Here is an 18,126-nt window from a genome sequence, read left to right as displayed (position 1 = left end):
TTTCACCAAAACAGGAGGCTTTCAAAGCACTGAGGGGTTTAGGAGGCCATGCCTGAGTTACTGTTAGTACATTTGAAAATATCAGTCAACAGATAATGAAACCTGCAGATGATGAGCATTTTTTCCTCTATTTTTTCAGTTTTGGGTGCTCCTTTTGACAGGATCAACACTTTCAGACAAACGCAATGCATTAATTGAAGCTATTCTGTGGCTTTGAGACTTCTTTATGAATAGGATTCTCTCTGTTGTAGAACACAGTGCTCTCCTGAAGATGTGCAGTCTGCCTCACTTTCCCAGTTTAGTAAATGAAATAATACTGAAATATTTATATCATCAGTTCAAAGAGGCTTCATTTGTTTGTGAAAGCAAAAATACTTTCACAAAATACTTTGCCCCTTCATGTTCTGTAGCACTTTGTATGAAATTATTCATACCATTTTGAAGTGGGTCACTTCTGAAGCACATTTATTCCGTGTTTACTTGCTAAATCTTGCATGAGAATATTAAAGGAGATTAATAGAAACCCGGTTAGGAAATATTCATGGTTAAAGAAAGTTCCTGAGGATGTGCTAAAAGATTTATTCAGGACTTGCTGTTTCTTATCAGTCTTCAAACTCCAGTCTCTTAATGCAGTGTCACAGACCAGTCTAGCAGGATGACTTGTCTTCCCTGTAGGGAGAAATTTATAACTAGTTTTCCAGTGGGATTTGATATATCCCTCTCTCTTACAGAGCTTGTATTCTTGGAATAGGGTCAGCTGTACCTTTGTTGGAAAGACTGATTTTTAAATCGTCATCATCTACTTTCTCCTTAAAAGAAATCTAAAAGCAGTGCTTGAAAGTGATGGTAGAATTTAGCTAATGATGCAGAAGGCTTCCGTGCTAATTCTACATTTGAATTTCAAAAGTGCCTTTTGGAAGGCTAGAAATTTCCTGTCTTGTTTGAGACTGAATGATGTTTCAAAAGTGTGGATAGGGAGATGTACAGGGGAGAGGTGATTCTTTTATAGGAAGAATGTGAGATTGGGGCCGCTCTGTGAGATATGTAGCTCATTTTTATTTTTTATGATACTGTGATGTGCCAGAGGAATATTAACACTCCAAAGGAGGAGGGGATAGCAGCAGTTGTAAGAGCCTTTTAATGCAAGAACTAGAAAAGAAACATGTGAAAATCTATGTTGTTGCCCCTTTTCACAGTAATAACTTGTATAGGACTGGTGCCGGACTTTGAAAGAGTTCAAAATCCCAAAGTGAGTGAGTGGATTTTCTTGTGGCTATAAATTAATGTTTTTACTAGTGTCTGTGCTCAATGCTGTATGAAATCCCCTGCAACTGTAAATGATCAAGAGGCTTTGAAAGAGGAGAGAGGTCTTCTATTTCATTATTTCCTCACTCCTCCTTAAAAGTTCATTTAATGCAAGTCATTTGCAATGAGGAGCATGGAAGTGGGCCGTTAGAAGAGATATGAGTAGTGAAGGGTGTCTTGCCATGTGGGACTTGGAGTTTTTATGGGTCTGGCTAGTGTGTGAGGCAAGAACAAGGTAACGCCAATGACCAGAGCAAAGAGAGAGATGCTGTAGCAAAAAGAATCTTGGGCAGTGCCGAACTCCGACCTCTGAAGATGAAGTCGAGGTGTTGAAGCTTGATGATCTGAGATAGAAGGGATTCAGGAAAATGACTAAAAAAGGGTCAAAGTGAGAAGTTTTAGCTGCTTTTTTTTGAAATTACTTTAAGAAAGCTGCCAAGGTTTTTGACTAGTTCCGTTGAAGCTCCAGAGACAGTAAGAGGAGGGAAAGTTGAGGCCGTTGTAGCTGACTCAGTTTTTAAGATGTAGACTGTCCTGGCTTCAGACATTGACTATAATCAGCAAAACTTCCCTTAATGAGCCAAACTCTCAAATTTAATTTACTCCCGGATGGAGCTAATATTCATTTTTAACAATTGTAAAAGAAAATTCAAAATCAGAATCAGGATTTCAGGAGTTCTCTCCTCTCCCTGCCTGCGCTGAGTCTTGAAATGGCACGTGCAGACTATCCGACACCCACATCCCTGGCTTCAGTTAAAGATTCCCAAACTGTAGAGAGAATGTACATACATACAACTCTATTGGAAAGCAAGCTTCTTGTTTCAAAATGGTGCGCAAGTGCGGCTCATAAATCTGAATGTTGCCTCTTGCATGAATTTCTGCTGCTGTCAAGACACGTGAATGTGGGAATGGCTGCACTAGGGCATAGCCCCCAGATAAGGGGGAAGAATCCTTCCCAATGTCTTCCCTGCTCTTTGGCAGCAAGAATAGTTCATGATTGCTTGTCTAACCTGACACCAAAGATCTACTTAACGTGCACCTTCCATATTGGTTTATCTGTATAGCAATTAATCCCGTGCCAGCTCTTATTTTCAAATCTATAGCTTGGCTTCTGATTTTGTTGGAGTTTGCATATCCTGCATGTGTTTTCTCAGTCTTGCAAATAGGATCTTCACTGGTGTCACAACAGAAAGTCTTACATATCTATGGAAGAAAGTCTAGAATTTACTAGCGAGGTGAATGGGGAGAAAGAGATTCCTCTGTTTTTCCAAGCACAAAAGGTTTGGTGTTCTTTTGACTTTTACCTTTTGCATACCACTGTCATTATCGAAGTACAACTACCTTGCACAAAGCCATCTTGGGAAGCGAAGTTGCAAATGGAATTTATAATGCTCGGTGCTTCCAGTTTTGCCATTGACTTGCGTCAAGGTGATGGTTTTGTGAGTGAGAATTTGGGAACAGGGGGATGCTAGAAAGGAAAGGCGAAGGAGATTTTTACAGATGAGGAGTGGGAAATTCACTTTTTTCCCTTCCATACCCCGGAAATGGAGAAAATGAGTTTTTCCTGTATGTGAGCTTTGAAATGCCCTCTGCTGCCTAATCACTGAAAACTCCTTACTTCTCAGCCATGCTTTGTTAACAGCGTTTTTTCTCCTGTTTTAATAATAGGACAGCTTTAAGATTCTAGAGATACTGAATAGAAGGAAATCTTTGGGGCTCCAGGAATAGCCCCTTAGTCATAGCTGCATTTTACAACTCAAACATGATTAAATTAGCAGGCAAAATACTTTCTTTCAGCGTATGGTTTGCTGTCAGACTCTTTCTGAAGATGATAAGCTTTCAGATATAAATACAGTACCTGAAGTAAAATCTGAGTGATGAATCTAACATAATTATAAACTGTAAATATAATTGTGCATTCCAAAGTGTTTGAAAGTACAGGAGATTTCCGAGCACACCACCAAAACAGAGCCTCCTGGGCCTGCACTGGAGCAGTGACATTCACTGCACACCCATCCAGAACCACTTGCTAAAGCAGATTTTAATAAGTTGCAAAGGGCATGAAAAGCTTATCACATTTTTTTTGCTCTCTTGAACCCAGGTTTAATGTTTATGCTGTCTCAAAGAGATATCTCGTCTTATGTCTAAAAAGCCTTGTCTTCAGCTAATTATTGCCAGCTTCAGTTGTTTTTTAGGGTGGTGGCAAGTACTGGGGATCAGGTGCTAGCTTTTCAGATAATTTGGACTTATTCTATAATTACCTTTAACCGTATTTCCTTTTATCACGTGTTTCCAAACATAAAACATCAGGGCAAATTGCCACTACTGCTTTGTGAAGATTTGAGATCACAAATTCTCTGATGTAAAAATGGTATTTTTCTGTTTTATATCGGAGCTGAGCAGAATGCTGCATCTGTAGCTGTATTTGGAGTAGTTTGACAAATATCTCAGTTTTACTCTGATAATGTAGTCATTTTTTTTCCAGTCTCAGAAGGGAAAAACAATTGCCTTGTTAATGTATTTGTCTGGGAGTTCTTAGAGTGCTAGTGCTACCTAGTGCTCAGCTTGAGCAAAGACAGGTACGTGCACTAACCCTCTATTTAAAAATTCTTTTATTTTTAGTTTCAAGGCTTCTCAGTGAAAATGACAAGCAAATGTAGATGAGTGATCCCAGAACATGAGCGCTGGGCCAGGAACGGCGGGGTTCCTCCTGGCGTGACACGACACACAAGGCGCGCGGTTCTGGCGTGGTGACCTCTTCGTTCTTCCTGCCTGTAAAAACATTTTCAGCTCTTTGAGATGAGGATCTCTGCCAGCTCCGTGGACTGTGGGAAAAGATGTGGTCAGTCCTGCCCTGTCCTTGGGGCTGGGTGGAGAGAATATCTCTGTAATGGGATTATTCAATTCGGCTGTGCTACGGAGTCATATGTGAGCCTAGAGAAACTAATCTAAATCATAGGGCAGGATCCTCTCTTCTCTAGTAGTGTACAGGGATTGAAGGTTGAGCATTTTTAAAGGGGGATCATCATAGGAGGACAAAGATGGCAGAAAAGGGAAAGGAGGGACAGAAAGGGGAAGAGGTCAGATGTAACAGCTGAAGAAAAAATTAATACCTTCTGGTCCAGATTCTGGACTTGTACCTAACAGGTACGGAGTGCTGTCTCCAGGAAAGATGGTTCGGGTGTCAGGAAACTGTGCGAATAACAAAAATGTGTCTGCATTTATTGATGGGAGGGGAGAGCAAATTGAATCAGATCTTTATTCTCAGCCAGTGCCTGCTGTGCTGCCGTTCAGCCTATTCCATAAGAGCTTAGATCACATAATGGCAGTGTTGTTGGTTAAGAAAGCTTTGCACTTTGTTATTGAACAGACCGTTTTTGAACAGACCGTTTTCTCAGCAGCTTTGCATAGACTGTTACTCCCAAGTTCACCAGTGAACTGAATGTACTGTCTATTAGGTAGTCCATTTACTTCAATGGAAAAAATTAAGTGAAGAAAGAAACTTATTGCCCATGTGTCTGCTATAACTGAAATGAGTGCTTGCCCCAGTCTCGCTCCCTGCCTGCTTGGTTTCCATTTCCCAGTGCTCCGTTATCTCCCTTTTAACTTCTTCCTCTCTGTGTAACCACTGAGAGCTTTGGTGGTGCTGAAGATCTTGGTTTTCTGCAGGAGCTCTCTTGCTTGCTACTCGTGGACCTCTTGTTGCTTCTCTCAAGGCTGTGTCTTTGTTTTGCAGCAAAGCTTACTAGAGACAGTTATGCTGCTATTGTCGTACAGGTTATTTCAATATTATTTTCTTTGATTCTGAAAAACTGTAGATTTAAGGAGAGAGAATGTGGAAAGGAGTAATCTGAGGCCAGCAAACCCTCTGCAGACTGATAGTCTGATAGGCTTAACGAAAGGTCTGGAGGGGGAATGGTCCCTTTATGATGTTTATGCCATAGTCACTGGCACTATTTTAGTTACAGAGAAAGTTGTAGCTTATGACTTTTTTAATTGTCCAATTAAAGAGTATGTTTTAAAATAGTTGCAGGCAAAATCTCAATCAATAAGCATGAGTGATCATAAAATAACTTCAAGAATGAGCCACCAACAAATGAATGATCATTTGTAACGCCGTTGCATTTTTCATTCTACACAAGAGCTGCATCATCCTATGCTAATTTCCAAAGAAACAGAAAAAGAAGATAATAAAGATCCTTATCAGTTGTGTGCTACCTAAATCCTTTCCATATAAAATAATCCTTCTCAGCCTAAAACGGGGTTTTTGAATGCTGAGAGTGTTCCAGCCCTTAATGTCTCTTCTCTTACTCCAGAATTGAATGGGAAAATACATAGAATGCTCCTGAAATGATCTCAGGTTGGTCAGTAAAAAGTACTGTATGGTAGGTTTGTACACTGTAGTCGGTAAAGTCTTTTGAAATCCCCTGGAAGATAGTGTATTGTCAATCCTTTACACCTGAGTGGATCCAGGGAGGGGTTTTCATCTTCTGGTATCTGTCTGACTAGGTCAAGTTAAAGAGAAAATGTGAATGAAGTTGTTTTTCTCAGAACTGTGATGTTTGGAAGGATTGTGGTATTTCAGTTTAGAAACCGATGATAGAAGTTGTTGCGGAGCGTAGTGTGACAATATGTAAATCTTACGCAGAGGAAGCTTGAGTGTCACTGGGTTATATGGGAAGAGGAGGCCGTAGATCCAGCCCATCTCCGAAGGAGGTGCTGTCTGCTTGGCTGCTCCTCGGCCTCACCTCCTTGTTCTCTGGTATCCTGCAAAATCAGCAGCTGACAGAATTATGTTATATTTGGATCAAATTTGTAGTGAGGTATGATACTTGGGAAAGGCAGGCTCATGTCTTTATCGTTGTAATGGAGAGCATAAGACTAAAGATTATTTTAGTACTATATATTCTTTGAAAATGAAAGAGCAGGTGTAATTAGTAGCATATGAAGACCGATCTGATGTTCTTGGTTTCTTTTCGATACTACCTCAGACCTAAAACCACCATACTGAATTATTTTTTTCAAGAATGCCATTAATCTGTGGTACTGTGGCTGAACACTACTGAAAGAAGTGTTTAATGTAGATTTAAATGCGTCTGTCTCTAACATATAGTACGTGTTTAATAGGATGTTACTCAAGCGTTAGGGTGTAAACTGAAAGTCATCTAGAGCTTGTAAGAAAAAAATCCTATCGCTAATAGTATGCAATATGTTTGTATTTGTGCACTTAAATAACTCAGTCATAGCAGTAGCTGTTAAGGACTTGAACCTGGGAGAGGTCACTGACCTGTTTCACTATAGCAAATCTTAGTACGTTTTTGGAAACGTGGTGTTACAGGAGAGCTAGCACTTGTCACAAGAGACAAATAGTTTTTGCTGACATTTGTTTTAGGTCCATTTGGCTTCATGGGCTCAAATGGTGGACAAAACCTTTTCTGAGCATACTAGACTTTTCTAAGTCTTGCTCATGTTAGACATTGTCAAGTAAAAAGATTTTCTTCAGGGATGAAAAATTGTCTTGCTTCCTAGTAGTCAGACACTGAGGATTTCTTTTTTTTTCTCACAGATCTATATTTTTTCCACCTTCCTTTGGCAGCGGTCTTCCCAGCCTTTGCCGTTTTATCTAGCTTTCACTTCAAGGCTTCTTGTATGGTGATTCGTAGGAGAGAGACCCTTAATTTGTGTATTTTCATGTTTCAAGCAGAAGACCTAGCCATTGAGGTTGGTAGTTCAAAAAACAGACTGAACTGCATCTTCATGTAGTTTCTGTTCATGAAGTTACATATTAACTAAAAAGGAAAAAAACTCACACTTTTCTGAACATGTAGCAATTAATGCTAATTTCATTTAACTTCAGAATTAAACAAGTGCTGTAGGCAAAAATGTACATATACTGGATGAGTTGATTTAGTTGTATATAGAGTTGTACAAGATGAGCTTTTGCTCAGTTAAACTTCTGTTGGACTTGCTGTAAAATCTTTCCAGAAGTAGTAAGACACTATCAAAAGAAGTCGCAAAGGTTTGAATTGATCATGATGTAGAGTATTGTGTAGGAAGTATATGTTAGATGTTAGATTAATATAGTACTTTAGGTAAATGAAAATAATTAAAAATGCTTGTACACTTTTTTTTTTTTTTTTTTACATTAACAAAATACATTAGACAGTGGTACTGAGAATTTTGGAAACTTGTTAAAGCATCCTTTGCAAGTAGGCTGACTAACACAGTGAATAGTGTGATTGGTGAAAGTGGGTGATTAAAAATAACAGCTTCCTAGGAGGTTATTTCAAGATCACCTTGTAGTGAATATGTGAGCACTCAAGCTATCCTGAGAATGTAATGGACAGTAATAATATCAAATCTTATCACCGGAAATAGTGTCTGCCAAATTATTTTTAAAAGGTGAAAAAATTAAGGGTATTAAACTAAAGAGGAAGTGTGATTACAACATGCAGAATTAATTTTGTGTATGTTTTCCTAGCACATGTATTCAGAATCCAAAAAGCAGATGCTGGTAAAGTAAATCTTTAAGATAATGTCTTGAACAAAATTCTAAGCTACTAAAATTCTACAGGTTATACCCCAATATCCTAAGGCTTGATATTGAATTTCTTACATGCGTGGAAAGTCTGTTTTCTTCAGAATATTGCTGTTAACAGCACAAAGTGCCGGATCCGTTCTAAACTGCATATCATCCAGTATTCAAAGAGACAGAAATAATGCAGAAGAATGAATATGCAGGTATTTTATTTCAGGTTTTCACTGAAGTGGAACACTTGTTGTATTCCCAACCAATAACCCATCTGTTCAGTCTCTGGGTAGCAACCAGGGCAAGACCTAGGCACCCTGGCAAAGCTGCGCTTACTTGTTCGGTGCCTGACAATCGCTGTTGATAGTCGCTTAATTTTATAAGCCTAAAGCTCACGGCTTACATCGTAATATAATTAAGTATATATTGTCTCAAAATCAGAACGTAAATTTGCAAGAGATTTTTGTTAGCTAGATGAATAATGTCAATATGTGTAAGTTATGATAGCTTAAAGAGACAATATAGATCATGCTTCATGCTGAGACATTAAAAATAGTTGTCTGCAAGGTTATTTATGGTGGCATTTCAAGCAATGGTGTTCATATAGTCGAAGTACTTGCTTAGTAACTGTCTTTTGTTCCTGGTAAAACAAAACCAAAAGGATTTTTTTATATACTAAATAAGGCAAAAGTTAAGTGATTTGGCATCATTTTCACTATCACAGTTCGAGTGCAGCGAAAGTTGAGAATTACTATTCAAACTGTTTGAATTAGGATTTTTCTGACAGCTTGCAAATGGAGAAGTATCGTTTGTTTTGCAGTCCTTCCTTCGCTCTCTGCTAAAAGCCTGGGCACAGGTAGCTGCGGGAGTCGAGAGCACGCTGACGCTCGAAGTCGCTGCCCTGCGGCTGCGCCGTGGGAGGGAATTGCGGGTCGGTAGTCTGTCTGGTGAAGGATGGGATGGGGTGGCTTCGACGGCAGGGAGCGGAAACGCTGGCTCCCCCTCGGCTTTGCGCTGAAGAGGCGGGTGCCCCGTCGGAGGGTGGTCCTAGGCAGCCGCGTGGTAACTTGGGCCTCTGCAGCAGTTCCCAGCGTTACCGCTCCTCTGACCGTGCCCTTGTCTGCAGCTTGTCTCTGGGGTTCACTTAAGCCATGGGCTGTGTGCATGTTAGTTGGTTTTCTTTTCATATTAAACGAGTTGAAAACGTCAGCTCCGCTTAGTAGCACTTTATGCTAATGCTCAGAGGGACAAATTCGGAGCTAACTGTCACTGGGCCACCTTTGCCTAATGGCCTTAACTAGTCTGCAGGGCTTGTGTTGCCACTCCGAACCGTAATTTCCAGTTTTGATGTTTTGTTCCTTTGAGAATAAGCAGTGCTTTTGTAGCTAGGACAAACGTGGAAAAATTCTAGTTGTTATAATTTAAATTTAAGTTTTAATTTTTAAACTATTGTCAGGGTGAACGCTCAGAATTTCCATCAGAAACTGTGAAGTTTGTATTCCAAGTACCAACGGCTGCTTCCTCCATTGCGATTCTTCTGAAAATACTCTCCTTTGTTTTTACAGTTGTCCATACTAACAAATGAAATAAAATATTGTAAAGATGCTTTTCATTAGACTTAGCCAAGAGCAATGCTTTGCTGCCAAAGCAATTGAGTATTAAAATCGACTTGTATTTAGAAGTGTTTTGACTGCATTTATTCGCCTTGGGAAATATAATGATAATGCAGCATAAAGATAAACAGGCTGTGACATATTATCCAGACGAGTCAATCAGTAAATTTTAATTTGTGTGAAAGAACAAATATGTTGTTTATAAGAAGATTTAGATACTTTGCTTTTCTAATTTCCCTAATCAGCCTGCGCTACACCAGAATGTCTTCCTTCAGATTTTTTTCCCCATATACTAATTACTGAGGCAGCTGCTTAATAATACGGGCACGGAAACTGCAAAATCAAATTCTGATTTTGTGCATCTCAAGAATAGCAATGTAGTGATAATTCAGTGGTGGGGAAAAAGTCACTAAATGCAGCTTCTCTTTTCTTCGACTGATCATAACAGGCGGCTGGAGTGCAGAGTGTTGGGAGAACGTCCTGCAGCGCTGGTGGGAGGATCGGGCTGAAGAGCGTGCAGGAAAGGGGAGAGGGAAGCAAGGAGCAGGACTTGTAGCCTGCAGCTGAGGGGTTATATCCCCGTGTTCTTTTTCCAGCTCCTGGTGTCTGACTGTGATCTGAAATAGTCATCCTTTCAGTGATTCAAATGGTTTTTCTCATATTAAAAGTTCCGTATGCTTTGAGAAATGATGTAGGAACCAAATTTGCTTTTTTTTTTTTTTTTTATTGTGGTTCAGATATTCTTTATAATTCTCGTAAATCTCTTATTAATTTAAAATCCTGCTATTTAATGGCTGTGATTACTTCTTAGTCTTCAAAAGTTAGTCTTAGTCTGGCCAGAAGAGTAGTGTCAAGAGAATGTGTATTAGATACTGTTCTATAAATGATAATAGTGACATCTGTACAGGAGAACACAAATTTCAGCAACTCCTTCATTTGCTCCAGCAGATAAGTTATAAGAAAAACGAGCTTTTTTTCCAAGTTCTTTCATAGGTATCCTGTGCTGCTCAACAGTGTTCTTGTTGCTAAAATGATCTTTCTGATTAAAAAAAACAACAATAACTTCATCTGTCAAGTTTGTTCAGGTTTTGTTGTTGTTGTTTTATAGAAATCCTATTCCTACCAGCTCAGAAACCAGCAAATTGCAATGACTTAGCTAGTCACTGTAGCTGTGTAGTGGGCTTTGCAGCTGAACCAGCTGAAACTTGCCAGGTTTGGTAAATCATATTTCTGAGAAGGAACATAGAAAATTTAAGACCTACCTATCAGCAGGTCCGATAAGTGCAGAACATCGTAATTTTATTTGGCTGAGCCTTATGTTTTTTCTGTACTGATTACGAGCTCTCTTAACTTTTTTGATGGTTACAAGGAGAGGTTACATTGCTCACCCAGTTCTTAGCTATTCCAAATATGAAGCTGATAATTTCCTGTAACCTCTCCTCTGCTTTCGCTTTGAAATGATAGAAGGGAGGGATGTATTCCTCTCCTTTGGTTTTCGTAGATAGACAGGGAGATTTCCTCTCAATTACAAAAAGGTGCAGGGTAGCTACTGCCAAAATTAATGACTTAATCAATGGATTAGATGAGTTACACCAAGAGTTCACAGCTGAATTGTCAGGCTTAGCAGCTAAAAAATGACTGTCAGGAGGCACAGCTCCTGTTAAATAAATGTGTTATCAACTAGACTGTTACTTGTTCAAAAAAAGAAACAGGTACGCAATTTTATAACAAATTTCATCTATGTATATGACGTCTTGCTTAAAATGCTGCATTCGATTGAATGGATAGGGCACACATTAGTTGGATTAAAAATTCTTTCTCTGGAAGATCTCAATGCATGTCCCCCATGAAAAAAATTATATCAGTGAGTGGGGTTGTATGTGATTTCCCAAGGATTAGTTGTTTGTCGAAAGATATTTTGTTGTTTTGGGGGCTTTTTTGTTTTTTATGTGTTTTTGTTTTGTTTTGTTTTTAAACAATCTAAATGATAAAGTTTTTGCAGGTAAAGTTTGTTTGGCTGAGGCAATAAAATAGTGGAGCCTAATTACAATCAAAGTGCTACAATCATCTGAATGTGTGTGAAGTGCCAGGCAGTGCTCAGAAACAAAGAATGAAATCCATCAGTACCCACCAGGAGACTGTCCTGAAACGTGGAAAAGCTTCAAGGTTCCTTCGTACAGGAGCTCAGTACAAAATTGGATTGACTTACCATAGAAACTTCCTCAAAAAAAGAAAGCTGTTTAGATACTCTTTGGTTTTGCATGTAAAGCCATAGGAAAAAAAATGGGGACTGGAAGCTGAGGTGAGAGCAATTCAGTCTTGAATGCTCTGCAGTATGGACCATTAAATGTCAGCAAACTTACTGGGAGCGACTGGAATCACTGTGACATGGCGCTTCAAAATAACGTTTGAAGCTTTCAGGAGTTTTGTTTTAATCTAGTTTCCATGAAAGTGCTGTGGCCTAGGTTTACAGGTGGTGGGATCACAGGGTTGTAATAGGATCAAGATTCAGGAAAAGGGGGAGGTAGGTCTGATATTGCCTTCCTGAACATTCAACTCATACTGAATACTTGTCACATGTTCATATCAATCGTTGAGTGAGTACACATGTAATATGTCGACGTTCATTTTCCTGTATTTCTCAAATGTCGTTCTGAAAATTTATTTTTGAAAAATATGCCATTCTACCTAAAACACTAACCCAAAACATCAACTTTAATCTCAGTAAGTCTAATAACTCCTTTACAAAGACCATGGGACCCCTTTCTGAGATCACCTTGCCATTGCCATTTAACACACTTCATGCTGCTAGGAACATGGTTTCTCCTACTTCCTGACTGAGACATTGTTATAGCTTTGGAGATCCTAATACTAAGTATTCATTTTTTTATATACAGCATTGTGAAATGCTTTATGGTTTAGGAAACATGTATCCCATGGACTTTTCTGAGCAGCTGTGTGTTAAATGGTTTCCAGTTCCTGGAAGGAATTGGAATTGGTGACCTAAGCCATCTCATCAAGTGTCTGTCAAAAGCTAGCCACATGTTTTTATTAAAATGTTGTGAGGATATACAGTTTAGAGATTAAAACTCACACTGGGAGAATTCATCTTTTTTCCTGTTTCTGCCCTTCTTTTAAACCTGTGAAAAGACATAATCCTTTAATGTAAGTTGGGTGAGTGAACCCAAGGGCTTGTATGTGAAGCTGAGCTAACTCCAGCTGAGCTGGAGCAAATGACTCCGCAGAAACACCTCTGCCTACTTGAATGCCTCTCATTGAGTTGGTGGGAGTTTGCTTGCAAGCTTTGGTTCATCTGTATTGGTCAGTCTGAGGATTTGCTTAACCAGTCAGTGTTTTCTCATTAGTGCAGTTGCTTAATACACCAGCTCAAATGCTTTCAGCTGGGTCCCTGGTCAGAGGCTGCAGGGAGTTACACAAGGGATTTGAGTTTTCTGTCTGATCTCTGAGAACCTGTGCTAGGTCTGCTTCCCTTTCCTGAATGCTGATAAGTGTTTCTGACAAAAGAAATATGACAAAATTTCAATGGTTTTGGTGCAAAATGAGTTTTTTAAATGGAAGTTTTAGGTGACTATTTAAAAAAAAAGGGGGTTTTTTTTTTTTGGTCTCTACAGAGTTTACAGATGCTTCCTCAACAACGGAAAGCCATAGCAAAATTTAAGGAGCCAGCACACGCTTTAGCATTTCAACAGAAATTCCACAGGTAAGTAGTTAATCACTGCTACTGCCTTCAGTTCATTTCCTTCCTTAAAAAGTGAAATTTGGTCTTCTCTGATCAATGTTTTTCTTAATCCAATCAAGCATCTATTTATGAGTGACCTTCACAGGTCTTGTTTTCTGTTCTCTCCACCTAGAATAAGTTTGAGTACCAGGTTTTTAAATTTCCTTCATCTTTTTACAGGCACATGATAGATCTGTCCCACATAAATGTGGCGCTGATAGTTGAGTGATGTCTGCTGAGAGAGGTCCTTACACTAACAGGAGTGTACTGTGGCGTTACACGAGCCACAGTGGCGAGACCATCAGGTTCTGAAACCTTTCAGCTTGCAGTCTTTAATTGCTATGTTGAACTACAGAAAGCAACAAGATGTCCTCAAGGAGAGCTGAACTTGAGAGGATCTGCAAAGGTGGAATTTCTGTTCCGTTTGTTCACGTTCTGTTGTAACCACATGGAACTACAGATTTTTTTCAAAATGCTTACAATGCATGTAGACACTGTTCTTCAAGATACTACTGTGTGACCACAGTGACTTGAGAAAGAACGTTTACATCGAAAGATTTAAAAACTTTCTTCATAGCAAAGAATATTTGATAATGGTTGCTCTTATCTTCAGTGTGAGGTATTTAAATGAAAACTCACCTTTTCTAAACAAAACACCTTAGTTATGTTGTATATCTGAGCGTATAGAAGGTATCCTTACATAGATTTAAACTTCACTGAATAACAGTATGCTGAGAAGCTTTGGAGGTGACACTGGAAAACTGTAGTTTCTATCTCTGTAAATATGCTAAGTCTGTCTTTGCATTTTCTATTCCAACACAGGCTTCCATCTTCTCTTTCCAACTCCACTTATTCCATAAAACACTGTGTAGGAATAACATTGCTGTATTTTCCCTTGGTTTTTAAAAACAAGGATCTTTGCCCTCCAGTAACATTGTGGGGTAGTTAACTCTAAGTTGTAACTAAGTTGTTTTAAATGGCATTGCCAGATATAAGGAAAAAGAAATATTTAGTGGCTCGCTTTAAAAATGTTACGCAGGAAGAGTGGTGCATTCTTAATAGTTCTTTTGGGCTAGTGTTTCATAATTGCCATACGCTTTATTTTGATTAGCTTTTTTTCTTTGAGATTTATTTTGTGACTAATGCTGAACCATAAGAAACCCGTAACTACAAGGATTTGGTTTGATGTATTGTTCCCGATGAAAACAGGACTATAAGAACTTTGTGAATCTGCTGATGAACATGGCAGTTCCAAAAATTATGTGCAAACATTAAGGAGCTTATATTTTATTCAAGCAAAATCCATAGTATTTCCTTTTGGTTAGAACCATTTAGATGGTATTGCCAAAGGAACAACTTTTTTCAGTTATTTTTGAATAAACTTATTAAAATGTCATCTTTATATTGGATTGCAGTTTTTATGAACATTTCCTTAGTTTTTAGACTGAGCTTTTGCTTGATCCTTTATTTTAGGAATACTCTTAAGCACTCCATCTACTATTTGAATGGAGGAACTTGCAGAAACTTTGTAGGCTTGTTACCTGAGTGTAACAGAAGAACACTATTGGTATGTAATGAAGCAGCTGTGACTGGGGTCCAAAATAGGTGTGCTAAGTGTAGAAGGATGAACTAAGCAAGTTCATAGTAGCATAGATCTCTTTTTTTGCGAAGATCTAACGGTAACCAAGTCGCAAAAACCACCTAACTGGCTTTCCTACAGTTTTGGTACAGATGTTCAATTAAGTAGAAGTTATTAAAATTAATGATTGAGTAATAAAATCTGTCAAAAGTCTTCTAGAGAAAACTGCTTTTTCACTGAAATAATACAGAATAATTTGGTACTTTGATAGTGCTACACTGGCAAAAAAAAAAATTTAAGTTTTTATAAGCCCATTTACAACTTAGCAAAGGGACAGAGTGACATCATGAGAATTTTCACATGGAAGTGAGTTTTATATCTGTCTGCCTGGTTCCACACTTATGCATAATACTTAATATTCTTCAGCATGATTAGTGTCCTGTTCAGGTTAGCCCTAAGCCCAGAGTAGTGAAGGAGCCGCAGGTAGGGAGTGCCTGGTGGAAGCCAACCCTGATGACTTAACGCGAGGTGATTCCAGTGACTGGTGCTGCCAAGCACGGTTTAATTCCTCACGTCCAGGAGCACCAGACCCCTATGCTTCCTCCTCAGGTTCTGTAATTTTTATTTTTTATTTTTAAATAAATGCTTGTATTTAAAACGAGTCATTAAACAGTTATTCATCCCACTGTTACAGCACAGCTTCTCTGTAATGAGAAGGATGGGAAAACGTCTAGGAATGGAGCGGTAATAGTGTGTGTCTGGGAATCTGCGCTAGCGGCAACAGCCAGAACAGGCCAGCAGCTGAGTTCAGCAGTAGGAACATCTGCAGTTGATCAGCTGTCCTGTCATAAGCAAACGTTATTGGGGTTAGAAGGTTTCTTGGAGCCTAAGAATGTGGGTTTGATTCAAAAGTCAAAGAAGTTTGTAGAAACGCTCCTGCTTTGGGTTTTGAATCCATCCCAAAGAGACTGAAGTTCAGCCAACTTAAACAAGTTTTAAAAATTTTTATTCAGTTGCTTTTTAACAAAAAAAAAAAAAATTGAGAAAAACGGGTGGCTTTGGAAACAAAGACGTGAAATGGCCTCAAATCTATTTAAGTATAGGAGACAATATAAGCAATGTCTGTTTAATGACTAGATGGATCCTCTTTAAAAGCGGTTGCAGTAGATTTTTGCTTTTGCATAGCTAGAGTATGGGCAGACTTGCTTGCTGGTGGTTTTAGCTGCTTTTTGCAGTAGCTGGATATTGTACTATACGAAAACATACTATATGTATGTATCTCTATATGCATTTTATTATAGACATACATACATACATTCACCGTGATTATCACCATATCTTTATAATATCTTAAGGTTCAGTAGCAAAAGTAGCAATTAGGTGAGTCACTTGTTAAAATGTTTGTTAAACATCTTGTTAGTTCTCAAATCCTAACTTAAAACTGGCTCTGTTGGCAATGACAAATCTGAATGATAATGTAACGTTTAGTTCCATTTGTTGTGTCTCCTCCCAAAATCGCAGAGGAAGTAGAGGTAAAGGTAGACAGATGTGTTATTTCCATGTTCTCTTTCAGCACATAGTTAAATCTGAACATCTTAAGTTAACTTTCTTGGAAGATCTGTTGCAACCATTATCTTGTTCTTTCTTTATCATGCATTCAAAATACAGTGCAAAATACAAAAAAAATTTAATGTAGTATGTAAATATTCAACTTTTAAAATTAAAATGTTATTCAAAGTGCTTACAGTCAACCACATCTTAGCTATTTGTTAGTTTTTTTGTGTTGTCTTATCTAAGTTTAATGGATACAATTCCATAAATGTTGATGTGTTTTTTGTGTATATCTTCAAATTTTTATAAAGATGCTAGTAAGTCAATACATATATCCTGATCTGTGTATTATTTGTTCACAATTTTTATTAGCATAATTTTATAATGATTCTATTAGGTAACTCCAGTAGGTGATTATATGGAGCCAATTTTTTTTTTTTTTTGAATTATTTTGTTTCTATCTTGTAGCACTGGAGAATTCACTTTATAACTAATCGTATCTTGCCTTGACTAAAAGATTGGTTTGGCCATGTGATCTGTGGTATTTTAGTAGAATGTTTTACATTTTAAAAAAGCTCTGTCCTTAAACTTTTAAGTGGATATGCAGTGCACTGTCAGACCAAGGTATGGGGTTTTAGGTTTGTTTGATTTTGTTGTACCAGTACAGATAGGTCTGCCTTGTAATATTGTTCTCAAAAGTTTGGGATATTTTTGTTTTACCCATAATTCAAGTCAGTCGTGTTAACACTTTATTGCATCAAAATGTTAGCTATTGATGTGGCACATATTGTATGATGGAACAATTCGCAGTATTGGAAAAGCTCAGTAAAATTGTCGCTAGGCAAAAGAAGGACACATCCGTAGCGTCTTCATAGCTGAAGGAGCTGCCGTGCAAATGTTTTCTATAAAGTAGTGGTAGAGAATAAATGTAGGCAGGGTAATTGTTCTTGGCCCATGTATCTCCAATACGATTTCACAAGAGGAGAGTGAATCCTGACACCCTGTTTGCGAAATATCTTCAGATACGTAGTTCATTCCCCAGTTTAATTCTGCAAATTCACTTTAGAATTCCAGATTTCTGTGAAAAGTCCTTCTGGCCATTAAAATACCAAATGCACTGAGCATTCGAATTCTTTCACGTTAGGTTTCCACGGCAAGGATTTAGCTGAGGTATTTTTTTTACAAAACTGTAGGTTATTTCAGAATGCCTGTGCCTTGAGGGTCCTCCCAGGTTGTTCTTAACGTAGTCTAATGACTTGGGGGAAAAAAAAAGGAGCCTTTTATTGGGTACTGGATTTTTTCCTAGTTTTAAAATAGTGTTTCTATCTGTTGAGCTTTAAACTGTGCCGTGTCCGAGAAGCTGCTGTATGCTCTTTTCTGTAGTAACCGTGTGTATGTATGTGTGTGTGGCTGTGTTGCCCTCCTAGCGCTTGGGTGGGAGGGGGGGTGGGGGCTCTCATTTTGGGGGTTTTTGCCCATTTGTCTTACGCTGGAGATTTCCTGGGTTTGCTCTCTGGCCTAGTACTGTGTCGTTCTGTCCTTCCCATGGCGTTGCGTTTGTTATATGGGCAGCGATAGTCAAAGGTGAAACTGGCTTCTCGTGTTCGCTGTCAAAAAGGCATTTTTTTGGTCATATCGGCGCAAACCTTTTTTTAAAATTATTTTTGGTGCTTTTTAATTTTTTTTTTTTTTTAGCAGCACATTGGATGAGGAATAAATGTGGAGGAAACAGATACTGAACAGATTGTAGACAGTTAGCTAGATTATAAAGAATATAGATCATTTGAGGTAACATAGGGCTTTTGTTTCA

General features: G+C 38.5%; 1 protein-coding gene across 4 annotated transcripts in view; it reads left to right on the top strand.

Annotated features, from left to right (window-relative positions):
* The window catches only part of RBM33 (RNA binding motif protein 33), a 103,501-nt gene extending 86,859 nt beyond the window's left edge, over positions 1–16,642 (top strand). For 3 of the 4 annotated variants that reach the window (XM_067291949.1, XM_067291947.1, XM_067291950.1), the window contains 2 exons: positions 13,080–13,168; positions 13,367–16,642. In XM_067291949.1, the coding sequence (XP_067148050.1) occupies positions 13,080–13,168; positions 13,367–13,415 (138 nt within the window). In that variant the 3' untranslated portion in view covers positions 13,416–16,642. Of the gene's footprint in view, positions 1–9,290; positions 9,456–13,079; positions 13,169–13,366 lie in introns of those variants that run through there. The other variant, XM_067291948.1, reaches the window with a different exon arrangement.
* Positions 16,643–18,126: the final 1,484 nt, after the last annotated feature.

This window comes from Apteryx mantelli, chromosome 2 (assembly GCF_036417845.1).
Source record: "Apteryx mantelli isolate bAptMan1 chromosome 2, bAptMan1.hap1, whole genome shotgun sequence".
Lineage (NCBI taxonomy): Eukaryota > Metazoa > Chordata > Aves > Apterygiformes > Apterygidae > Apteryx > Apteryx mantelli.
The sequence above is the reverse complement of the archived record's forward strand: the minus strand, read 5'-3'. Positions and strand labels throughout refer to the sequence as shown.